This window comes from Leptosomus discolor, chromosome 9 (genome assembly GCF_034619465.1).
Source record: "Leptosomus discolor isolate bLepDis1 chromosome 9, bLepDis1.hap2, whole genome shotgun sequence".
NCBI classification, from domain to species: domain Eukaryota; kingdom Metazoa; phylum Chordata; class Aves; order Leptosomiformes; family Leptosomidae; genus Leptosomus; species Leptosomus discolor.
In genome coordinates, this window is record NC_141399.1 from 530,332 (window position 1) to 551,513 (window position 21,182).

The 21,182-nt window shown below is 53.6% G+C and overlaps 1 protein-coding gene across 1 annotated transcript in view; it reads left to right on the forward strand.

The window, feature by feature from the left end:
- Nucleotides 1-21,182, forward strand: part of PLXND1 (plexin D1) — an 82,734-nt gene that overhangs the window by 4,890 nt on the left and 56,662 nt on the right. The window contains exons 2-4 of the mRNA XM_086469775.1: nt 15,707-15,883; nt 18,783-18,914; nt 20,715-20,815. Coding sequence (XP_086325901.1) covers nt 15,707-15,883; nt 18,783-18,914; nt 20,715-20,815 — 410 coding nt within the window. The remainder of the gene's footprint in view (nt 1-15,706; nt 15,884-18,782; nt 18,915-20,714; nt 20,816-21,182) is intronic.

A 21,182-nucleotide genomic window follows, 5' to 3' on the forward strand; every position in this document is an offset into this window, starting at 1 on the left:
CAGTTAAAATGAAATACTTGCAGGGAGTCGCTGCTGTGTTTTGCCCACTTGAAGCTCGGGTGGAATTTGGACCTGAGCCCCCAGGAGAGAGGAGGAGTGTGAGCTCTCCGTAGCAGATTGTCGGTAACGTCATTTGCAGCAACGTGCTGACAGAGCTTATCCAATCCCAAGGACACTGAGTGGGTTTGCTTCATATTTGAACTATTCTGCCCCAGCAGGATCGTGGCCCAGTAGGTTTGAAGGTCACGCCAGCTGCGTGGTTGGAGCGCGGCCCAGCTGCGGTGCGCCAGGGCCCTTGCGAAAGCGGAGCAGGCGAGACCCCGGCCCCGGCTTCCCACCGGCCTGCGAGGGGCGGCCGTGTGGGGCGTCCCAGTGCCTTCCCCACCGGCACCACTGAAAACAAAGGTACGGCTGCTCCTGCAGCGTGGGCAGCCGTGCTGCGTCACTGCCACGTCCCAGCGGAGTGGAGCCCCCACGGCATCCTCTCACCTTTGCCACTTCTCTCGGGCTGCTGTTCGGGGCATGGGGACACAACCGGGCACCTCTGTGCTGCTCCAGCCAGCAGCTGCCTTTTCAGCCAGGGGAATGAGGATGGCTGCCGGGCGGTCCCAGCCCCGCTCACCTGGCCATGGCCGCAGCAGAAGGGCAAGCGAATGTGGATTTCCAGGCATCTCTATGACCCTTCCTGCTCTGGGTGTCTAAACGGTAGCTGACATGGGGGTCTGAGTTTAACACAAAATAAAAAGCACCATGTGATGAACAAGCACGCTTGAGAAGAGCCGAGCTGGTAACTCCATCCCACGCTCCCAGCTGTGCTGGACTGCTTGTCTTCTGTGGTTTCTGCACCAAGCGCCATACTCGCCGTCTAAAAATTCCCGGAGAGGTAACTAGGGAAAGCAGACTTGCATTTGTTAGACTTAGATTTGCTAGCCAGGGATCTGCATCTCTCCTGGGAAATGTCTTGGGATCTGCAACTCAAAAAGGGCTGAAAATCCAGTTTGTTTCCTATGCTGAAAAAACATAAGCGCGGCAGCATGGGATAATGATGCATTTCAGCATTAATTCTCAAGTTTCTGGCTCTTGTGGGTTTGTGTCAGATCCTGCATGCTCATTGAGCACAGTGTTTTGTGGTGTAATGATGAGATACCCACCAGTGAGCTTTACTATAACGGGTTGTTAAGTAAAATGAACTCCTTGGGTAGACTGTATAAACAGTCTCAGTATATATGTATGCCTGGGCATGGAAGTGTGGTTTGTAACCAGTCGGAAAATGTTCCCAAAGGAAAAAAAACTCATATACACGTGGGAATATGACAAAGCATCTACTTACTGTCCAAATACACTGTGGCATCTCCGTGGGATTGGGTTTTATAGGAGCTGAGTTACTTTGAAGTATTGGTTTATACTAATTTAGAAATTCCAAACATGAAAATGAATGTGCTCTAACCTTACATCTACTCAAATAAATCTGGAGGATTAGCCATAGAAAGGAAACTGGGAATTTACACTTAATTTGTACATCAAAAATGAGGCAGGAGTTCTTGTAGCAGACTTAATTTCTGCTTTTCGCGTCACGCATTGTGTTTGCACCTGAAGGTGCAAATGCCCCGTTGCTGCAAAGCTGCACCACGCTGTTGTGTCGCCACAATCCATTTTGCTTCTGGATGTTGTTTGACAAGCCGTGGGAAGTTGGTGTCCCTCCAAGCCGCCTTTGGAGGGCTGGGCAGCGAGGGGCTGGTGTGCCCACGGCAGGGGCTGGGGTGCCCCAGGCGAGAGGCTCAAGCCACAGCCTGAGCTTTGCCGGGCTTTGCAAGACTTGGGACCCGAAGTACTGCCTACCTGCTCTGTCTCTTACCTGGTGTTAGCGAGCTGAGGCCAACTGTTGGGTGTGTTTCCTTGGGAATTTGTGTGGAAATATGACCTTCTGCTTGCAGTCACGGCACACACAGGTGGCTGGGAGGAGGGAGCAGGAGCCGTGTGAATCCCGTCCGTCGCGGGAAGGCAGGCTCAGCTCCGTCGGCTGCCTGTGCCCGGGGGGCTTTCCCGCTGCCGAGGGCTGGCGCGGCCCCGGTGCTTTGTGCTGAGCAGGGGAGTCTCCTGGGGAGCGGGTTGGTGCCCCCGAGCCAAAGGTGGGTGGTGGGAACGCGACGCCTGGGGCCCGGGGCTCACCCCTGCTTTGCATCTCAAGCTCAAACAGGTCCCAAATTGCAAAGGGAAATTCGGTCGAAGTGGCAGAAGTTTCTGTGCCTGGAAACCAGCAGTTGTGCTGCTTTAGGTGAGAGGATGGAAAGTGGCTCCTGGCTGTGGCGAAGCACCCGCCTGCGCCTGGAGCATTGGGCTGGTGCTGCTGGCTGGTGCCAGCTGCCTGGGTGAGGTGGGCACCAGGTCGCTTTGCTGAGGGGGGTCAGAGCCGTCCCCTCAGGTTTCTGGGGAGCCATAACCGCAGCCGGCTGTGCAGACCTTGTCATTCTTGGTAGCTACACGGTCAGACTACCTTTGATCCATTGAGCTCATCAGATCTCCTGTAACGAAGTAATGGTTTAGGTGGAAAACAGGAAAAGGATCATTTTGGCCAAGTTCAGTGTTGCACGTAGAGGTGCATCACGGCTGGGAGGACGCTGGAGCACTCTCCAGAGGTGCTCATGCGATCGTATGGAGGCAGTGATAGTACCTCAGCAGCAGTCCCATCCTTCAGGGTTTTCAACCACTTTTGTTTGTGGAGACCCAGACGTTTTCCAGGGCAGGCGTTTGGCTCCCACAGGTGAAGTAAACCTGCTCCCCAGGAGCCCCAACGGGTGCTAGCTCGGCTGCTGGGTCTCAGCGGGTGGAAATTAAGGGATTTGCCATCTCTTTTCTGATTTTTCAAAGTCATACTTTATAGTGATGGAGAGAGAAGATTGGTGGGGCTGAGGGCACCTGGAAAGGTGAACAAACACCTAGAGATGTGGACGGGTGCTTGGGGATGCTGTAAAAACACCTCGCTATGCTTTGTAAATCCCAAAGGGTGTCTATGCAAACTTGCAGGGAACTGCACTGTTGTGATGATACTCTGGTCTGATGACCTCTTCCAGCAAGTCGTTGGAAACATAATAGGTCTGAGCCCCTGGCTGTGGTAATGTAATGCAAACACCGGGCAAGCTAGAACCAGCAGCAGTTGGAAGCAATCAATTATAACCACCTGAGCGCCACCACACACTACCTACAGCAGCGTGGCTGCGCCTCCCAGCTCGGGCTCGTGCCCGGCACGCGCGAGGGCTTGCCCGTTGCGGCCGGGGGCTGCCCAGCTGCAGGGACTGCGCGTGTAGGCGTCTGACCGCTTGTTCTCGCCGAGGAGATGATGGACGGGGTCAGCGTTCTTGACCAGGAGGACGAAACAGCTCCGTGGTCAGAGGCACGTGGCTGATGCCCAGAGGTGTGTGCTGTGCCCCTGGTGCAAGGAGCAGTGGCTGTGCCTGTGGCGCTCCTGCAGCCCTGTCCACGCGCAGATCCGTTTGTCGTTGTGAACTCTCGGTACAGGGCACCGTCTGTGCTGGGGGAGCGTTACTGCCCTCTTTTCACGGGGGCAGTAGGTGGTCAGAGACTGCCTGATCGATGCCTTGTCGTTGATCAGATGGGTGGCAGTGTCAGGATTTGAATTGAGGTCCCAAGTGCTGGAGTGCTGCTGTGTCACCGTCCCCAGCACACGTATCCGGGGGCACGGCACGGCATGGCAGAGGGGTGGACCAACCCCTGCCACTGCAGGAGGGATCCACTTTGCTTTTTTATTTCTTTTTTGTTTGGTTGGTTTTGTTTTTTGTTTTGTTTTTTGTTGGGTTGGTAAGGAACTGATTGCAAGTCCTTATTTTCTTTCCAAGTTGGGCTGTAGCACCTTGCAGCCAGTGGAGGAGGTGGCAGAGTGTCTACAGCAATCTCCCACTTTGAGAGTCCAGTAGAATTTATTGACATTTTTGAGCAGAGGGAGCAGCACTAATTTCTAACATCTGGATAGCAGCTCTGCTGGCAGCCACTGCTCCAGCGGAGCGAGGCCGGCGGGGGCGTGGGACGGCTCGCTCCCGAGAAGGCCCCTATCGAATGGAGCCTGGGTGAGCCCCTGCTGGATGTGGTGCGCTGATGAGCAGGGCCGACATCAAAGCCCATGGTGATTTCACCTTGTTACCCACTGAGTGTCAGCGGGGCTTGTCCAGGGTGGGGAGTGTACACTGGCTCCTAACGCGGATCGGTGCTGGGGTAGGGACCGGGACGTCCCCAGGGACAGGGGGCATGGGAGCCGCTGCATCCTGCAGCAAGAGGGGTGCAGCAGTGATGACTTGAGGTCTGAGCAGAGGTGACATGCTGTTGCCAGCACCTGTGCCTTCCTCCCCAGTTCAGGATGCATTGTTTTTCGGAGGAAGAGACCTACAGATCAGCACAGCCTGGCAGGCGAGGGGTGGGACAAGAGGTGCATCGGCCTGGGGTGTCTCTCTGGTGGGCAACAGGACAGGAGTTAACTTGGGTATTCAGTCTTTTTTCCATGTGGGGGGGTCTCATTCTGCCGTGCCCTCCTCTGAAGGTGGCACGGCCAGAGTCTCAGTCCCCCGTTTGCTGCTGTGCTCCTGCGGGTGCTGCTGCGTGGGTGAGTGGTGGCTGCCAGAGCTGCAGCACCCAGGGGAGCTCAGGGCTCATGGTGGGGCTGGTCGAGTCCAGGGAACAAACCCCAATTCAAGCCTTAGGCCTCGGCTTGCATTTGGATTTGCAGCCACCAAAGCTGTGCCGACCGCTGTGCCAGAGGTGCAGAGGGTGCGAGGCAGCTCACCCGGGGCAGCAGCAGCCTGGCCAGACAGGACCAGCTGCTGGAACAAGACTGTCTGTTTTTTGGGACCGAACCGTTGGAGAGTCGTTGCTCTGACAAGATTTCTGCAGCTTAGGTGTTGCAAGTGGCGCTGGGATACAGATCTTTCAATTCTAACCCAGAAGCAAAATTGCCTGAAAGTCTGGATTTTTCAAACATGTACCTCTGTTATTTGAAGGAAATTTGGAACTTGTCTTCCCGTTTCTGTCTCATCTCTGTTTAAAATATTATGCTGCTTTGTACTGCTTCAGTCTGGAGCAAAAGCCCTTCGGCTATTGCATTTTCATCCCACCGTCTGCTGACCGCCGCCAACATTCAACGGGTTGTGAGCTGCTAGTGGCCAAAAGCCATCTCTGGTGGATCGCCTAATTAAAAGGGGCCATTGAAAACCTGTCGCGTCCTAGAAAATGGTGGTGTGTAGAGTGATCTTTTTAGGAAGAGCTGGGAAGAGTTCACAGCATAATGATAGCACTAGAAGAAGGGAAGATCGGAAAGTTGAGAGGTTTTTAATGCAATATAAAATAGCAGTTTCCAGAGTTGTTTGACTCGTGAGTCCCTGTTGTCCTTCAGTACGTCTCGTAGACCCAAATGTTAACTGCAGGCGGTACGGAGGCACCGATATTGGTGTGCTGTTGCGTGTGGTTCCTTGGAAAGCAGTGGACCCAAGTCTGGGAACCGGCTCATGCAGGGAGTGGGCTCAGGTCAGGCTTTTGGCAACCAGTGTGGCAGGTCATTAAATGGGAAGGAAATTGTGGCTAAATCTCTGCTTGAGGGGACAGGCATCTGCATCTGGAGAGCAACCGATACAGATGATTTCTTCCCCACGCTTTTCATTTGGTTTGAATCATGCCTGTCCCTGGGGTGGGCCAAACGGTGGAAGGCTGGGACGGGTGATCCCACGCATTCCCCCTGGGATTCCCTCTGCCAGGAGAGCACTCCAGCCAGTGTGCCGGCCACCTCAGCGCGCTGAGGCTCCCTGCCTGCAGAAGGGCCACTTGGCCGCTGTCAAATAAGCTGCTGAAGAAAGGTTGCATGCTTTGGGGAGGAGCTGGGGTTGCAATGTTATCTTTTCCTGGGATCTCCTAACTGTGCTGTCATTTTTTGCTGAGATTTGGGATCACAGCAAGCTGCAAGGCTCTGTGGATCTTTCCAAATAGCTTTGGAAACATCAGTTTCTACAAATCTTGATGACAAAATATAAAATGGTAGAGAAAAGGAAAGCCTTCCATACTTTAACCAAGTAAGAGAGGTGCTCAGAATTGCAGAATCCAGTAGCACCATTGATTTTTATCAAATTTTGAAAGTATTTCCTAATTGGGGTGGACAGGGTGGGGAGGGAGTACGTCCAAAGATGAAGCTGTAGAGATACAATACTGGCAAGTCAGCGAGCACAGCGCTTTCAGAGATGCCTGGAGAATGTCTTTTGCTTTGTACGGGTGCTGCCAGCGAGAGGAGACTGTGTGTGCGAGTCCGAGGGCAGGCTGCGGGTCAGAGGAGCCTGCGCTCACACCTTCGTTCTTCGCACTTTCCATAACCGTCTGTTTAGCCTGTTTACTTGAGTTTTCTCAGTCCCCAAAATGAGGGCAGAGGCCTCTATCTCGTGCGTTAGCATGGAGGAAGGGTGCCTCTGTGAGCTGGGGAAGCAGTGCATCTGCCATAGACCAAGTCTTTGTTCCTTGGTCACTTCTGCATTTGCTTGGTTAGTGAGCAAAACAGCTTTTTTTTAACCTTTCCGTGCCAAGCTGCCACAACGGGCTGGGCGTCGGGAGCAAGCAGTGCTGTTCTGTTTCCGGATGCCAGTGCCGAGGCTGCCGAGCAGGCGATGCGGGTGGTGGTACCCATGGGGGATGCCTCTGCGGCACGGCAGCGTGGGGCAGTGCTGCTGTTCAGAGGCAGGTTTCACTGAGGATGCATAGAAGAAGAGTAGAGTTCTGCTCGTTATCTCAGAGCTTAATTGGTTCGGCAGAACTAATGAGGAAAACACAAGAAAACATTTACTATAAACTATTGCTAAATGAAACAGATTTGAACTGACATGCAAAAGACCAGTTGTAGTAGGTAAGGAGTTGTTACTTTAATGGATGCTTTTTTCAGCCCAGAATCACGCAGATACGCCTTCAGAGCACTTTGAGCATGTAAAGTGCTAAGTGTGAGTAGTAGCAATAATAAAAAAATAACCCCGGAAGATTGAGGAGCCAAACTCGTAGTTCACCCAGGGCTCCTCCCTCTGGGAAGGAGTTTGAATAGTTTGAGATTGGTTAGTGGAGCCAAAGCTCAACATAAATGGGAAACACAGCTTGAGTGGTGGAAGGGGGGCTCTCCCAAGGAAAGAGCAGCTAAGAAAATACAGCCTGAATAAATCAGGCGTCTTACTCCAAAGAGTTTCAAGGGGGACGCGTTAGTTCGGCTTTCAGAGCGGCGCGGGTGTCCTTGGGATGGGGCACGCTCGGCTGATCCGCTCCGCTCCTTGTCCCTGGGGTGTGGGACAGAGGAGCCGTGTTTCCAGCGGGGGTGAAGTTAAAGGACATACCAACGCTCACTGCTTAAATGCATGCTATTTTGACGATGGCAACCCCTTTGGAGCCTGTTGTTCGTTAATCCCTCTGCCTGCCCATTCCTGGGGGATTTGATTGTATAATCTGAAGTATTGTATTTAATGCAGGATGAAGGCAAACGTAATAAGCTTGACCAGTCTTCCTGGCGGCATGAAGGATGTACAATTTCAGTTAAAAGACTGCTACTTTTTTGTATTTCTCTGCTTTGAGCAGTTCCCCGTGCAGTCGCACGTGCTGCTTCGTCTCCCTGCAGGGTGAAGCGTCGTCATGTGCCAGACGCCCCAGCTTGTGTGGAGCGAGGGAGGGGGACCAGTGCAGGGCTGCCCGGGCCAGGGGGAAGGTGTTTTGGCGGAGGGCTGTGCAGGGCAGCTCCTGCCAGGCTCCTGTTGATATTTCCCTCAGCTTTCTCTGCCGGTAGTTCAGCCTTGGGGTCAGCACACCAGGGTTGGGACTTGCGGGGTGATGGATGGCCATGAGTCTGGCCAGTTCCTGCTGGAGGAGGTGGTGGAGGAGACTGAGGGGGCAATCGCTCTGTCTGGCTGCAGGCGTCCAGCGCCAGTGCTGCTCCTGGAGCTGAGGCTGGAGCCTCTGGGGACTCCTCAGAACTCTTACATCCTCCTGAACACCCCGAGGAAGGGTCCTGTCACAGACACCCCCCCGCCCTTTCCTCCTGCACCTGAAGTGACGCAGCAGAAGATGGATGGCTGCAGGAAGCCTGTGTTTGTTCCAGCCGTTGTCGGGCTTCGGCCTCACCGTAGCAGACTGACTGGCTCTGCCAACAGCCCAGCTGATCCCCGGTCCTGTCCCAGTCTTCCGATTCACCTGCGTCTTCCCTCCGAGATGGGTTCTTGCAGGCAGAGCTGAGCAGGCGTATGTGAGGTCTGCCCAGGGCTGCTGGTGCTGGGAACAGCAGCCAGAGCTTGGGTTTCGTCCTCTGAGATGAGACACGGTGCTGAGAGCATCTTCTGGCGTTTCAGATCTCCTCACGTCTGGTGGCTTGAGGTCTGCGGCTGCGATGGAGATGAACGTGGCTGCTGCTGCTGCTGAGATGCAGCCGTTTGGCCTGACCCAGGCTTGGCCTTGAGCTGGCTGGAGGTCCGTGTCTTTGCAGACTCACTGAAAATAGTTTCTTGTTTGCTTTCAGGGAGCTGGTGAGCTCAGCCTGTTGTGTCGGCTCTGGCCCTGAGTCCAGCTTCAGGCATGCGGTCTGCTGAGCCCACCGCCTTGCCACGGGCGAGCACCTCGGCCATTGCCCAAAACTCAGGAATCAGTGAAGGGCGGGACAAGTGGCATGAGCACCCACGGCTGCTGGGCATCTTGTGCCTCCCATTGGGCAGGTTCCCGGGTAATTCTTGCACAGCATAGAGCAGGTCTAAGGTGATGAAAAGCCCCAGGAGAACCACTGGTCTGCAGAGTGCATGCTGCTCCCTGCCTTCCCCAGCGGCCGTCGGTACTGTGCCCGCTGGGCTTCCCTGTGGGTTTGCTCCGCTTGCTTCAGGAGAGGAACACAAGCCTGAATTCCTCACTCATTTTAATCAGGTGAATGTCCCATGTGAAGCTGCGGAGAGTGAACGTTAGGGAGCTGGCAGGAAAGAAAAGGGTTGGAGTTGAGAGAGAAGAAAGAATGAGTTTTATAAGATGGGGCGAAAAAAGCTTTCCTGTAAAACAAAAACAGAGATAAGGGGCTAAAAACCTGCCAAGCATCAGGAGCTCTGCAGAAGCTGAAGGAATGCTTTTTGGGATGGGGGTGACTTTTGTCTGCGGTGGAGGGAGGAGCGGGTGCACTGACGTAATTTTTCTCTCCGTGTGGCCGATGTGGCTCTGCCACTGGTGCCGCTGGCTGGGGTGCAGTGGGTGCATGTTTGGCCGGGGAGCGGTGCTCGGGGGGGGGGGGGGTTGGCAGAGGGAATCTGGTGGTAGTTTTCCATTAGCAGTTACTCCTCTTCAGCAAGACGTTAGCTTTCCCGATTCAGGCTGGCGGCGATAGTTGTCCCAGCTGAGACGACTCGCGGGGGTGAGGTGCACGGGGCTGCCCGTGAATCGGTGTGGCTTCAGGGCATGAACCAACACGGAGGTCTGCAGGAGAGGTCCCCAGGGCTGCTGCCGAGCGGCTGTCAGCATGCTCAGGGGAGCATCTGGGCAGGTCCTGTCGATGCTGACGGGCTCCCCAGCGTCGGTTGGGCAGTGCTGATTTGCCCCCCCAGGGCTCTGCTCCACACTGTGTCGTGATGCCATCTGGCTGGTGTGGTGGAGCCGGGGCTCCCCGCAGGCGGGACACGGTCTGGGTTGCCACTGAGAGCAGAGAGATGGGTGTTTGGACAGCACATTGCTGGTGTCATGCTGGTGGCTCGCAGAGCGCCGTGGGCCAGGGTTGGCATTGTGCAAATGTACAAAACATGGCAAAACCGCCACTTCCTCGCTCAGGAAACTTGTGGTCTAAGTAAGCAGTGAATCCAGGGCGCAAATCTCATTTTAAGCCTTTTTTTTTAAGGATGTCTGCTGTGCTGTGGGGGTGCTGATTGCTTAGTGTGGGTGATTCTTGAGAAAAATTCAGCAAGGTTCATTTTATCAGAGGTTCTCAGCCCGGGTGCCTCGACTGGCCAAGAGTGCACATTGATTTGCCTCCTGTTGCCTAAAAAATATGATGGGAAGTCAGAGGAGCTCTGTGGTAATGCCTGCCCTTGCAGCAGCACTACAATTAGAGACCGCTTATGTCTCAAGTGCCTTAACAGTAGAGTCCTCTTCTGAGGATGACATTTTCCTCCAGGCATCCGAAAAAGCCTGTTTTTGACAGCTCTGGTTGCGACACTTGAGCAGATAAACGCGTGATTGTGTGTACAAACTGCTGGCAGCACGGGGAGGGGGCTCCGGGATGAATGGGCTCTGCCTGGGAGGGGTTTCGTGGCCAGTCCGAGCTCTGCCTGACACAGAGGAGGGCTTGTACTTTCTGTTTTTGTAATGCAGCCGGGCCAGCTTGCCACCATCTCTTGCTCTGCCTATTTTCTTGTGGTGTCTGTGCAATATTTCCATATTGGTTTTTAGCCTCTCCCTACTGTTCAACTTTGAGTCCATGTCCTGCTATTCTCTTCGGACAGTGTCCGAATTATTTTGAATATTCTCCCTGCAATCAGAGATTTCCCTGAGTCATACCTAAACGTTAATAAAAGCCTAATGGTTTATGTTAAGGAAGGCAAGAGATAAAACTAGAGCCCTTTTATCACAGACTTTAATGGCCTGAAAATGTCAGTTGCGTGGGAGCAGCTGCCAAATTTTGAGCCTATGAAGACGATGGCTAAGTCCCACAAATCAACAAGTTTGGAGCGGATTATCGGATGCTGGCTGTGTCATTTTCCCAGGACTCCAGGCATGCTAGAAGCCAATGCTTTAATCCGCTCTGATATGATGCATGAAAGGGGCTGGACTCCCTTCCCACTTACTGCTCCTCTGCGAAGGTTTCAGACCCGCTGTAGCGGAGTCAGGAAAGCCTGGCTGAAAGCAAAAGCTGCAGGGCTTTTTTCTGAACTGTAGCCTGCTTTTGATTCAGAAATAAACTCCATCTTTGCTCAAGAACTATTTTTAAGGTCACAAACACAGGATGCAGAAATCAGTACGTTTCATGGTTTTCCTGAGTGCTGCCTCACCACTCCTCTTCCTCCTTCTGTTTCCAGCAGACTTCCTTCCCGAAGGGACATCCTGCGTGCCTGCTGCTGGGACGCAGCGCCCAGGGCTGAGGAGCTGTAATGGAAATTCTGGGAAATTGCTTTTTCTGCTCCTTTTAGGCCTGGGATAAAGAACTGAGCTTACACTATGAAAACAGCTGAACTCTTGAGCTCTGATGTGGCTGGAAATCTTTTATCTCTGTCCCACTTTGTTTTTGCAATCACGCTCAAGGGTTAATCTGACTAACCCTCCTCTTAGATGTGGCTCCTTGGTTTGAATTAATTTGCATCACTTGTGAAATTTTACAGAAATACCGAGTACACCCTCCTGGCAAGTGTGCAGGGTGACAGCAATGCTGCTCGGCCAGTGCTGGCTGTGGGTTGTCTCCAGCTCGTGCCCGAGGTGGCTCTTTGTTAGCACAGTCAAATGTTTTGGGTGCAGAGGGACTGGCATCTAGACTTGCCTTTCTGTGAGTTACTGAGTATCCGGAGTGTGTAGCAGAAAACCAGTTGGCCATACAGTAAATGCCCCCGGGGTTGGTTTGAGATGCAGATGATAGAAAGAGATTGGTTTTGGAAGAAAACTTAATGTTTATGCTTTCCCCACTTCAGGGTAGGGCAGTTTGATATAAGATGGAGCGAGATTCAACCCGTTCCGTGTGGAGAAAGTCTTTTAGCCCAACCTTTAAGTGCGATTTCCCGGTGCCTGCAGAAGGATGTGACTTGGCCGTATCCTGTTTATTCTAACGTGACAGAGTTAAGATGTCCCCTCAGTGCCGTGGTGTATAGACAGCAGCAGCATGGTGTGTCACCCCACCCTGGGACCCGGGAGAGGGAAACACCATATGTCTCCTCCTGCCCGTCCGTCGGAAGAGCTGATGTCATCTAAAGAAAGGTGTTTCAGAGGAAGGATGTGTGCGGCCCAACTAAAGCTTGGCCTGCGTTAGAATAGTGACATCCTGTTTACTGTGGAAAACACTTTGCGCTGGTCCTGGCTCTCAAATGCGTGATTTATAAGCAGGCAGGCGCGGCAGATAAGGAACTTCCCGTGATTTTGGCCACCTGTGAGAAGAAAGGGCTGTGTCCCTCGGGTTGGGAGGTGGCGCAGCTGCAGGCAGACAAACACTGGTACCGGCTCCCGTGGAGGCGAGGTGCTGAGCATCCTTCGAGCTCCCAGGCAGCCTGAGGTGCCTCTGTTTCCCAGCAGGAAGGAGTCTTGTGAGCTTCAGGTAATTAATATTGGTAAAGAGTAATGAAGAGGGGCTAGAGATAATCATCCCCAAGACAAATAAACAAACCCAAGTGCATTTCTAAAGGTCCGGCTGTGAATAGAAGGGACCATTAAATCAGAAACATGAATGGCTTGTGGTTCCCCCCTGTATGGTGTAAAAAAGTTGTGTTGCCCAGTTACGGGAGGAGACATACACACATCAGAATTTGGGCTGCTATTCTGTTTTTTAATAGAATGAAATGCTGAAAACTGCAAAATGCATTTAGCAAAGTCACTTGCATCCACAACACTTGATCCTTTCGTCTCGGTCCCATGTGAACCGAGCTGCAGCTCCGAGCGTGTTGCCTCCTGCTTGGCACTCGCTTCAGCAGAGGAAGCTTTTCAAATCAGTCTTTGTTACTCCATGTCTGGAGCGAGCGCCGGCAGCAGCGGACGCAGGGTCTGGTGTCTGCTGGGGCGCAGGGGTCCGAGATCAGGGTGGTTTTGTGGGGAGGACCCAGTCTGCCGTTTGCAGCAGCAGCATGCTTGAGCCCTGGCTGCTCCCTCCGGGCAGGGGTACGAGCTGTTCCACAGAACAAGGGAATTGTCTGCCCAGTGTGCTGTTGCGCAGAGGATGCAGAGGGTCTGACGGGATGAGGCGCTCGGGAAGCCTCCTGTTTGCTGACTGGCAGCAACAAAAGACTGAGAACTGGCTGGCACCTGCGGTTCTCACCCAGCCCGGTGCTGGGGTTTGCTGCTGTCCTCTCCCATGCAGAGAGGGGGGAGGCAGTGCCATGGCCTGCTACCCCTGTGCTGAGTGAGCCTCCCGGACCAGCCCCGGCTGCTGCAGAGAGGTCGCCAGCCCTCGGGTGGTCTGGCAGGGGTTCTTTCCTCCCAGCTGCGAGGGGACACCATCCCTCCCTCCCAGAGACGCAGCCCAGTTGCCTCGCATACATTGTGGGGTTTAGCCAGTTTCTGCCCCATTTTTGCCCAGGGATGTGTTGCTGTAGCGTGGCACCAACCCGAGGCAGGGGGTTGTGGCCGGGAGGGCGGGCAGGCAGACGGCGGGAGGTGCACACAAACTGGGGCCGGAGCGGAGCTGTGGTCCTGCCCGGGTCTCACGCTTTCGCTGCAAAGCCTGAAGATTTGCTTAATCTTCTAAACGGACTGGAGAGAGGGGAGAGCTGAAGATTTAGTCTGGTTCCATTAATGAAATAATGACGATAATAAGGGAATTAAAATACAGGCCCTGGTGCACTCAGCTCAGGAGGAGGGACTATGCTAAACAGGCTGGTTGTCAACTTCTCCTGCCTGCTGGGAGCACGTGGTCCAGTTTCTTAACAGATACAGGCTCAAATCCTTGCATTTGTTCTGCTTAAATTAGCACTCCTGATGATTATTATGGAAGGAATATCCGTGTTATGGCTGAGTTCAATAAGGCATAAAACGTGCTCGGATTTAGGGGTGTGGGTTGCAGTCCACCAGTGGTCTCTTGTCTAGAGTTTTGTATAAGCAGTTCCCGCAATCAGGGCCTTAATTTGGTGTGCTTTCAGGCAGCCTGCAAATACCCGCAGTTGTCGACACGTCAGCCCTGCAGCTGCGTGCCCACACCCGGGCAGGGTGACAGCGCGACTGCGGCTTCTCTTAAGATGATGTGGTAATGGCCCTTGAAACATGCCCGTCATTTGAACAGCTTCAGCTGCACCCACAGTGCTTCATAAAAGCTGCTGCAGGAGTGACAGCAGGTAAATTGTCGGTAGCGAGACTGTTGTGATGTTCAGCTGTTGTTGAATCCATCCACATTGTCTGAGCAGAAATTACAAGGAGAGTCTCAGAGGATTCAGGGTGAGAGTGGTCATAAATCTTGGGGGGCATCTCGGCAGGGTAGGAGGAATCAGTCCTGTTTTCAAATGCTGCTGTCATGCAGCAACTGTGCTAATTAATTTAGCACAGGATAGTAAAGTCTGTTGTCTTGCTTTGGGCCAAACCAGCCACATGCCTGCTCACAGACGAGGAGTCCTTAACAGTTGTCCTCTGCCTTCACCCCTTGGCACCTGATAGCGCATAGACACGGGAGCCTTGACACCGGCCCCGTGGCGCCGGTTGCCAGCCCTCGCGTGGGGCAGCTCGTCCACCGGTGCCAGCCCTGGCAGTGCCGCTCACCGCGGCGGTTCCTGCTGGAGCTGGGCGCCTGCTTGAGCTGCAGCGCCTGCCGTCCTGCTGTCCTGAATTTAACTTTTCTGGAGCAAAGGCAGTTCCTGTTCCCCCAGCCCTTCGAGGAACAGCTCGAAAGCAAAGCCAGAGACGAATAATGAATATCTTGTGGTCCTGGGCACAGCGCACGGCTGTGCTTGCTCCCCAGGGCACGGCGAGTGGCTGCGGGCTGAGGCTGGACAGGGCTGGTGGCTCTGGCGTTTCTGGGCAGAATTTTGCAGCCGCTGCTCTTGCCTTCATGTCCTGCAGCACGGTGCTTCCTTCTGCTCAGCAGCTCCTCCATCCCATCCCGTCCCAGTGGAAAACCAGTGGAAATTTTGCTGTTGACTGCAATAGCAGCAAGATCAGAGCCAAGATTTACAGTCCTGAGAGTCGCCAGCAAGCTTTTTTTTCCCCCTCCCTTCGCTATATTCTCAGTCACTTCCTCACTTACTTGCGGGGAAATAATATTTTGAGTTCTTCTATGGACGAAACTTTTCGCTTCACCTTTTGTTTGAGAAGGAAGGAGCCGGAGATGGCTGCTGGGCTTGCAGCCACCCCAGCTGCACGCGGCTCCGCATGCTTCCGTGCGCTGACCCCGAGTGCTGAGCACCCACGGGAAGGGGACCCATCCCAGTGCGGGGACCAGCCCTCTGCGGGCACAGCAGCCACCTCTGCAAGGGCTGGCAGCCACTGGGGAGGGCTTGTCTTCGGTGGCTGAGAAACCTCCCCTGCGGTGCAGCCCCCGCCGGCAAGGGGCTTCCAGCGTCGTGCTGGAGAAGAGACCTCTGACCGCTTCGGTTGGGAGAGGGGGACAAGGAGCGCCCTTGTCCCCTTTAACCGTCGCACCAGACTTTTGTGTTGAGGTGCGGGTGCTGCCACAGCAAACAGACCGTGGGCTGGAGGACGCCCTCCTGGGGCGCCCTGCCCCTGGCTGGCTCTGGCAGCGATCCTGGTGCTGCCCTGATCCTGCCTGCAGCATGGACAAGGGCAGAGCTCCTCCAACAGCTCATCTCCAGCAAAGCCTGGTCTGGGTTTGGCTCTGACAGTACATCTGGCGAGCACAGAGGAGGCTCTATGACAGTTCTTTGCTCCTGTATTAACCAGTTACATTTCCCTGTTCTGTGACTCAGTAGTGAGGAGCTTTCGGGGGGCACAGCAGGGCCGTCAGCAGTTTGTCCCCATTGAGCCCGAGGTGGTGACGGCGGGGGGGACCTGCTGGTGTTTGCTGCAGCCCGTTGACATGCGTGTCTCTCCGCAGCTGCAGCCGGAGCAGCTGGACTGTGGAGCGGCACACCTCCAGCACCCGCTGGCCATCGTGAACCCCATCACAGCCACCCCCGTGTTCACCTACAGTGGCCTGACCGCGGTGGCGGTGGCCAGTGTCAACAACTACACCGTGGTGTTCCTGGGCACTGCCAGCGGAGGACTCCTGAAGGCAAGTGGAGCCTGGCAGCACCAACATGGGGAAGGCAGGGCTGGGGGGACAGGGAGGACGGTGGGGCTGCCCGTTCCAGCACCTCTGGTTTGCACAGAGGACACTGTTGTCGAGTTTGAGCACCTGCTTTTGTCTGGCAGTGAAGAAGTCATTGGATGTATCGCCATAACGTGTACAGTGGTACATGCTGCCTGGTGACTGGTGGCCGTTAATTAGGCTGTTCAAGGCTGCCATGTGAGCAGGATGTTCTTGATCAACCCTATGCTGGAAATGTTATTGTGCAGCATTTAATTATTAACAGCTCTTTTAATAAATTCTCCCTCTGAGCTGATGGCTTTTGAAGGCTTCCTGTAGACAAGGGAATCACCAAGAGATGCTTCATCGCAGCTGCGTCCAAAGCAGGTGTGAATCCATGCATCTGATGGGGTATCTGTTTTAACTAACGTGCCAAAGGCAATGTAGGGCAATGCAATACCTTGGCTCCAGAACCGAGAAGCAAGGCCAAGGTTTCAGTAGCTTTAGCACTTGAAGTTTGCCAAAGAAAGTTTTGATTCCAGCCAGCCACAACAGTTTGATGTGCTCTCAGATCGGAAGTCCATAGAGGAGAGAGGAAAAAAGCCCTGGAGCAGAGACATGGCCAATACTACCTTTGTCTCAGCCTGGGGCGAGCGGTGCATAAAGTGGAATATTGGATCAAAATGCTTGGAGAGGAGAAAACTGATCCAATCTCTTCCCTTGCATCCAAGTGCTCCTGGCAGAAATGTGGGAACGATCACAAAGAAACTCACTGCTTTGATTTTTGCCTGCAGGGGCAGGTAATTCACGAGGGTGGGAGGAACCTGGCACCCCAGCCGGGTGCACCGGGCTCAAGAGGCACATGCCACACGCAGCGCAGCCCCTGTTCACACAGTATTAACAGCTCTGCCTCCATTATCATCTCCAAGAAAGCAGACTTATCTGCTGCGCCTCCATTAGGGAGAGGCTCCTGGCTACCCTTTGCTAGGATAATTTGCTCAGATAGCTCTAATCTAATTCTGCAACACAGCTGCATAACCAGAAGCCCTTTTACCTTCGGGGCTCCTCGTTATTTGGCACGGGATACAAGATACTTTGCGTGAGTTATCATTCAGATTTGCTGCCTGAGAAAAGACAGTGAAGAGGCAGAAATAGTGCTCGACCAGCTCCTGCCAGCAGCAATTATGGCTGCCAGGGGTATGTATGGGGAATTAATCAGATAGGCTGCAGACGGGCATTTCGTGAGGGCCGTTATCAGTGCCGCGTCCAGCGGTCATTAGAGGAAAAGCAGCGCTTGGGCAGCGGTGGCGGGGGCAAGGTGTGCCAGGGTGCAGTGCCCTCGAAGGAGACGGGGGCATGGGAAGGGTCTATTCTGGCAAGTCCCCATGTGTCCAGTTCTGGAGGGCTGTAGACAAGGTGCTGTGGTGGGGTTACCCAGAACTTCAGCCCACTCTGCCCTCGCCAGCACCAGTGCAGCACGTGTCCTCCAGCATGCCCCGACCCTGCTCCAGCGAGAGGACTGGTGGTCTGTGCCGCCCGGCGCTGCTGCGGTGGCTCTGCCCGGGGCCGCGCTCATGGGGATCCAGAGGAAGCGCCAGAGCAGGGAAAGCACAGGGTGGTCGAGCCCCGGGGGCAGAGGGACCTGCGGACAGGCACCTAGAAACAGCCGAGCATGGAGCACATCTCAGCAGGAAGGGAGAGAGGATGGTCACAAACCTGTAGTGGAGGGCGCTGGGACTCAGTTCATGGATGTCTTGGGTGATCCCAGGCAAATTTTTTAGCTTCTGGATAACCGGCTTTTAAAATGGGGATAATGGTAGTTCCCTTCTTGTTCCTCACAGTAGCTTGCAGTGCTTGCATATGGTTCTTAGCATAGGGAAACCCTCTGCTTTGAGCTTGTGCTATCTTACTAGGACATGTCAGTGCTGCTCTACTGTAAGAATTAATTAATCCTATGTTAATTAATTAATCCAGACTTTAGAGAGCAGAGGCACACTTGGTCCTTACAATTATTGCCTTCCGTTGCTAGTGAGGAGGTAGGAATTTTCCTCGCTCCCTTTCTGTTTTAAGCGGAAAAGTGACTGTCACGCAAAATTGTGTAGCCCTATTGTTATTTCCTCTCAGCAATGCCACATTTAATTTGCTGAGTTTTCAAGTCAAATGCCAAGACATTCTGAGATCGGAAAGGCAGGCTGATGCTTTGCAGCCTCTTCCATCACTGCCAGCGCTTTGGCTGGTGATTCATGAGGCAAGGTAGGCTTCGGCTTTCTTGCGGCAGCTGCCGTGGTCTTTTGGAGTTAGCAGGGATAAAAGCTTCTTTTGGCCAGGGATGACAACACTTATTTTTCAAATATGCAGGGAGTGGGGGGTGCCATGTTGTACAGCCCTGTTGCTGATGTTCACTGTTTTTCATTAAGCTTTGGACATGCAGTGTTCTTTTAACAGAAGCATGCATATGTGTTCAATGAGGGCTGAAGGCTGGTGGCACTTACCTTGGGGTAAAGCGAGAGTGACGCTGCTGGGGCCTGCTGGAAATGGCCGTGCAGCAAGTAGAGCCCTGGACTAGCCATTTTCCAGGCAGCCTCTCAAACAGAGGGCTTTAAACAGAGGGACCAAGGGCTGCGAGGGTTGTTCATCACTGAGCGGGGCTCCTGGCCGTGGCCTGGGCCTTCTGGGCCAGTTAGTGCCTTTCCTGTGGCACAGAGCTGGCTTTTCAGTAAAGCTCTGTGCGTGCAGCCTGCAAACTGTGTAGAGATTTACAGTGCTTGAAAATGTGGGACACAATTAGATACTGCTTTGGTTCTTGTTTATAACTGAGGAAAAATAATCTTCTCCCCATAGTGTTTGAAAAATGGTCTCAGTGAGTGGCTTCTTCTCACTACAGATTAATCTGGACAGTACCATGAAGGTCATAAGCAGGAGATCCATTTCGGTGGCTTACGGAGAGCCTGTCCACCCCATCATGCAGTTCGACCCTTCTGATTCCACCTACCTCTATCTGATGACCTCCTATCAGGTGAGATCTTCAGGCGTCAGCAAAATAGCCCTTTGAGCATCATGCATTTGACTTAGTGTGCAGCACTAAGCTGGAAGCAGGAAGGGACAATAACATTTGCTTTAGCATTAATGGGCAGAGCCAAGAAGTTCAGAGGTTTGGCTGGGGTGTCAAAGGGCTCTCTGGGGAGGGGGGGGGGTGGGTACCTGTGCCTGTCCATTCCCCTGCACGGGGTGGGGGGTGATGCTGAGCAGACCGGCTTGTCAGGCTCCCTTGTCTTTGTGGTGGCCAGGTAAAGAGAAGAGTGAAAGATAACGAAGCTGATCCCACTTATGGGAGTGCAGAAGTAAACAGAGGTTTTTTTCCTGTATAGAAATCCCAAAATTACGGTACATAGTCTTTAAGGAGGCTTTTAGGCGATCCTGCAGACAAAAAGTCTGCCTGTCAGAAATGGTCCTTGGGGAGGTTTCTGCTCAGCCTGGCGGGCAGGAGGGCTGGATGGGAGGAGGGCTCTCGGCAGAGACTGGGAATGCCGCAGCAGGTAGAAACAGACGGTCTCATCTCCGTCAAGTGAGCAGAGAAGGAAGATGAGAGCTGAGTGCTCCAGGCGCTGGTGGTTTGTCCTGAATTACATTTTAATCTGTCAAAACAGATGCACAACCACAAATGTTACATGTTGCATTTATATTTTCCAAGCCCTAATTCCCTGCAGATTGGTCATTATCATTTCACAGGACCCTCCCGGGATGCCTCTTTAGCTGATGTTCCAGACTGTCTCAGCTCAGCTCCCAGGCTGGGCTGTGCACCTCATTTGGGCTTGACCAAACACCCAGCGCAGCACTTGTGATGCTCTCCTCTCTCTGTTTCTTTTCCAGTAAACCGGATGAGTTAATTTTTCTTTAGTGGGATTAACATCCTGGGAAGCTCCCTAGGAGCTCAGTAGGATTGGGGGGCTGCTGAGCACAGCAGAGCTGGGGAGCAGCAAAGTGCTGCAGGTAAAGTGGGGGTCAGGCCAAGGAGCCCACAGTCCAAGGTGCCTGATGGGAGCTCAGGGCTCCCAGCATCTCACTTTGCCAGTTCCCACTGTACCAAATGACTCAGTTTTCCTTCTCAAACGTTTAGAAATTGAGGGAGGAAAAAGCAGAAACCACCATGTGCTTTCCCTCCAACTGCTCCTGCCGAGCAAGTCCCCAGAGATGCTTTGATTTCTTTACAGATTAAGGTTTCCAAGTGGTGTTGCTTTCTGATCGTTTTGTGAACAGCCAGATAGCGTTCAGCTCTGCCTAGCAAGGAGCTGTCTGCAGGTCTGAGTGAGAGCTTTTCACAGGGAGAGACAAGCTGTGAAACCACCTCCATCTGACGCAGCAGAAAGGTGTGGTGCCGCTCTCCGTGGCCTGACCATCGCACATCCATTGCCAAGGTGCTGGCTGAAAAGGAGCAGCTCGGCTCAGCTTGGCGCTGCTGTGCACCCTGCGGGGCAACTGTGCTGGCGGCAGCAAGCCCCGTCCCTTGGGTGTCCTTACCTGCCCTGAGGCACCCGGCCCCTGGGCTAGGACAGGCTCTGCTAGGAGCCCCAGCAGGGCGGTGGGCAGCTGCCTGTGCCGGTCCCAGTGCAGGCTGGTCGTACACAGAGAACGGCGGTGCCCGAGTCTGCTCCTTGTTGTCTGTTCTGTAGGGCTTGGTCTAGGCTAATGGGTAAAGCAGCCCAAGACACTGGTGTCTCGTCGCTGGCTACATGTGGCCATAGCAGCAAACCCCGGCTGGGCTGAGTGTTTCTGTGGTGTTGTCACATTTGGAAGCAGTTGTGCTGTTGTTGTGCAGATGACACGGGTGAAGGTGGCTGCCTGCGACCAGTATTCAACGTGCACGGAGTGCCTGGCCGCCGCTGACGCTTACTGCGGGTGGTGCACGATGGAGACCAGGTAGGACTGATTGTGTCCCAGTGCACTTTGGCCCTCAAGCCTGGGCAACAATTTCTGGTGCCTTTTATATTTCCACACGGTCACACTACCATTAGTCTTTGTCCATTCCTTATGAAATAGGTGTGTTTAAAAACAATTGCGTCTGGTTTCAAAGGGTTGGGATGCTCTTCAGAGCCAGGATTTAACTGCAGCTGCATTGTTATGCTGCAGTCAGCTGCCAGTGCAAAGAATATCTTGCAGGCATCCAGCCATGGGACTGAGGGAACCAACACCCTGTTAAAGACCGTCTTTTGCACTTGCAGTTATTTATGAGTAGGTGAGAATCAGCACTTAAAAAAGGGTTTACAGAATTAGACTCCGCTTTTAC